The following is a 2,125-nucleotide window of genomic DNA, read 5'->3' as shown; positions in this document are numbered from 1 at the left end:
CGAGCATATTCAGGTGTTTTATTGTTTCAATACAGATGTCATAAAATAGCAAATTAAATGATCATTTTGATCAGTACTAATGTTTATAGATCTTATCATGTTGTATATTTTCTAATCTAAAAGAATACATTATATTAAAACATGAAATATTTATAACTAATTTTTGAAAAATATATAAAACACTTGCCTGATGCCACAATGATGCTCAGAAAAACTTTTTCCATTGTTGTTTTCCCCACCTCTCTCCCTGTAGTCTGTGACTGCAGCGCAGCTGTACAAATGACTTTTGGTATTAAGTTAAGCATTATCTGCAGCTAAATCAAATTCATGCAAAATTCATAGGGAAAAAAGAATTTGCCCACCTGCTTATCGGTTGTTTTACTGCTGGCTTGGCTCATACTGAAAAGGCTGTTGTTGAAGAACAGCACCGCTTATTGAGCACATAAAGTCACCATGAATTATTATTATTCATGCAAAAAAGATGTAAAATAAGTCTGGCTCAGGGTTTATTTCCACTGTTTAAATTCTTCATTATGCATACAATTATTTTGAACTTATATCTTATAATAAAATACATTTTGGTCTTGGATTGCGGGTTGAACACTTTGGCTGGTGGGATTTCAGTGACTGATAATTAAACGTTTAAAAACTAAAATGATCATCAGATTAAGTGATAATGAAAAAATTGTTGGCATGCAGACACGTGTGTATCTTTGTGAGGACACTCATTGACAATGCTTTACCTAACCTTAACCATAACCTAAATCTAATTCTATCCCGAACCCTAAAACAAAGTCTTAAACCTCAAAAAGGTCTTTCAGAAATTGGGGACATTTTGAGGCAGAGTGAGGACATTTTGGCTGGTACCAGCCAAAATGTCCTCACTCTGCCTGTGGACGGCTTGTCCAGCAGGACACAGGTATTTAAACAGAGCAGTGTTTGTTTCACACGTCACAGCCCATTAGACCAAAATGAACAACCTATTTAGCTACTTTCTTTATTTGCCTTACAAAAACAGGCTACTGTGTTAAAACGACTTAAACTCCTGAGCAAGAGGAAAATAAACCCTCTAAGGACACATGGACCGTCCCAGCAACACTTTTTATCTGATTTGCGTTATGCTCTTTCAATGTTTACTGTATTTGCTGTTATTTTATTTATCGATTTGTTTTTGCCGTTCGATGTAGTAGTGTTGTGTTTATTTATACAGGCTATGCCTAATCGATTCTTGTTTTGATCTTGTCTTCCTTGTCTAATAAAGCACACACAAAAAAACCCACGTCATGGTACGGTCGACGCATGCGCACGTCGTTCACTTCCTGCTTCCTGACAGCTGCACAACAACAGGAGAGAAACCAATTCGCGCAGCTGGATGTCCTCCAGAATCGGTGTTTTATGGCATTTGCTGCGTCCACGTGTCTCCATGCGCGCTCTCGTGTATGTGTCGCTCTGCGTGTGGCTGCTGAGTGACGCGGAGCCTCACCAGTTCACCGAGGGGGAGATGTCTGCTGCCAGGTAAGGACAGGTGTCACTGCGCAGGTGACGCTCTCCGCCCGGCTGTAACGTTACCTAGAGTAGTTACATCAGCTCCACCTTTAGCAGCTGCAACATTAGGAATGTTTGCACAGTAATAGTCATTTAATTTGTTCTGAAATTGCCCATTCTATAATATTAGTTTAGCTTTTAGTAACTTAGGTATATTTTGATTCTAATGCGTTGGTACCCAGCCCTGTCCAGGGTGGACAGTGTCAGCTGGGACTGGCTCCGCGACCCTCAGGATATAGAAAACAGATGGACGGACGATAGTACTTTTACTGGAGTAAAATCGTGAATGTAACTTGTCCTTGTACAGACATTAGGAGTCCGTTCATAAAATAAAATCACATTTGCTACTGGAAGTGACAAAACTAAGCACTGGTGCAGCTTCAGCTGTGACACTGGACACGCACAGTTTAGTGCTTTAGGAATAAACAGACGCAGGTTGATTCTGTCTGGAAAGGAGAAAAGAGAAGAACCGGCTTCGCCTAGAAATGTCAAATGACACTGTGACCTGCTTGTTCCAGGCAGCGCATCAAATCCATGTTCTACCACGCCTACAACAGTTACCTGGACAACGCCTTTCCCT

General features: G+C 40.3%; 1 protein-coding gene across 1 annotated transcript in view; it reads left to right on the top strand.

Moving 5' to 3' along the window:
- The first annotated feature begins 1,298 nt into the window (after positions 1-1,298).
- Positions 1,299-2,125, top strand: part of edem2 (ER degradation enhancer, mannosidase alpha-like 2) — a 10,650-nt gene continuing 9,823 nt past the window's right edge. Inside the window, 2 exon segments of the mRNA XM_020614960.1 lie at positions 1,299-1,515; positions 2,064-2,125. The exon segment at positions 2,064-2,125 is cut by the window's right edge and continues 43 nt beyond it. Coding sequence (XP_020470616.1) covers positions 1,373-1,515; positions 2,064-2,125 — 205 coding nt within the window. The 5' untranslated portion in view covers positions 1,299-1,372.

The sequence above is a fragment of the Monopterus albus genome, unplaced genomic scaffold (genome assembly GCF_001952655.1).
Source record: "Monopterus albus unplaced genomic scaffold, M_albus_1.0 scaffold155.1, whole genome shotgun sequence".
In the NCBI taxonomy this organism is placed as follows: domain Eukaryota; kingdom Metazoa; phylum Chordata; class Actinopteri; order Synbranchiformes; family Synbranchidae; genus Monopterus; species Monopterus albus.
This window is presented reverse-complemented; position numbering and strand designations above follow the sequence as displayed.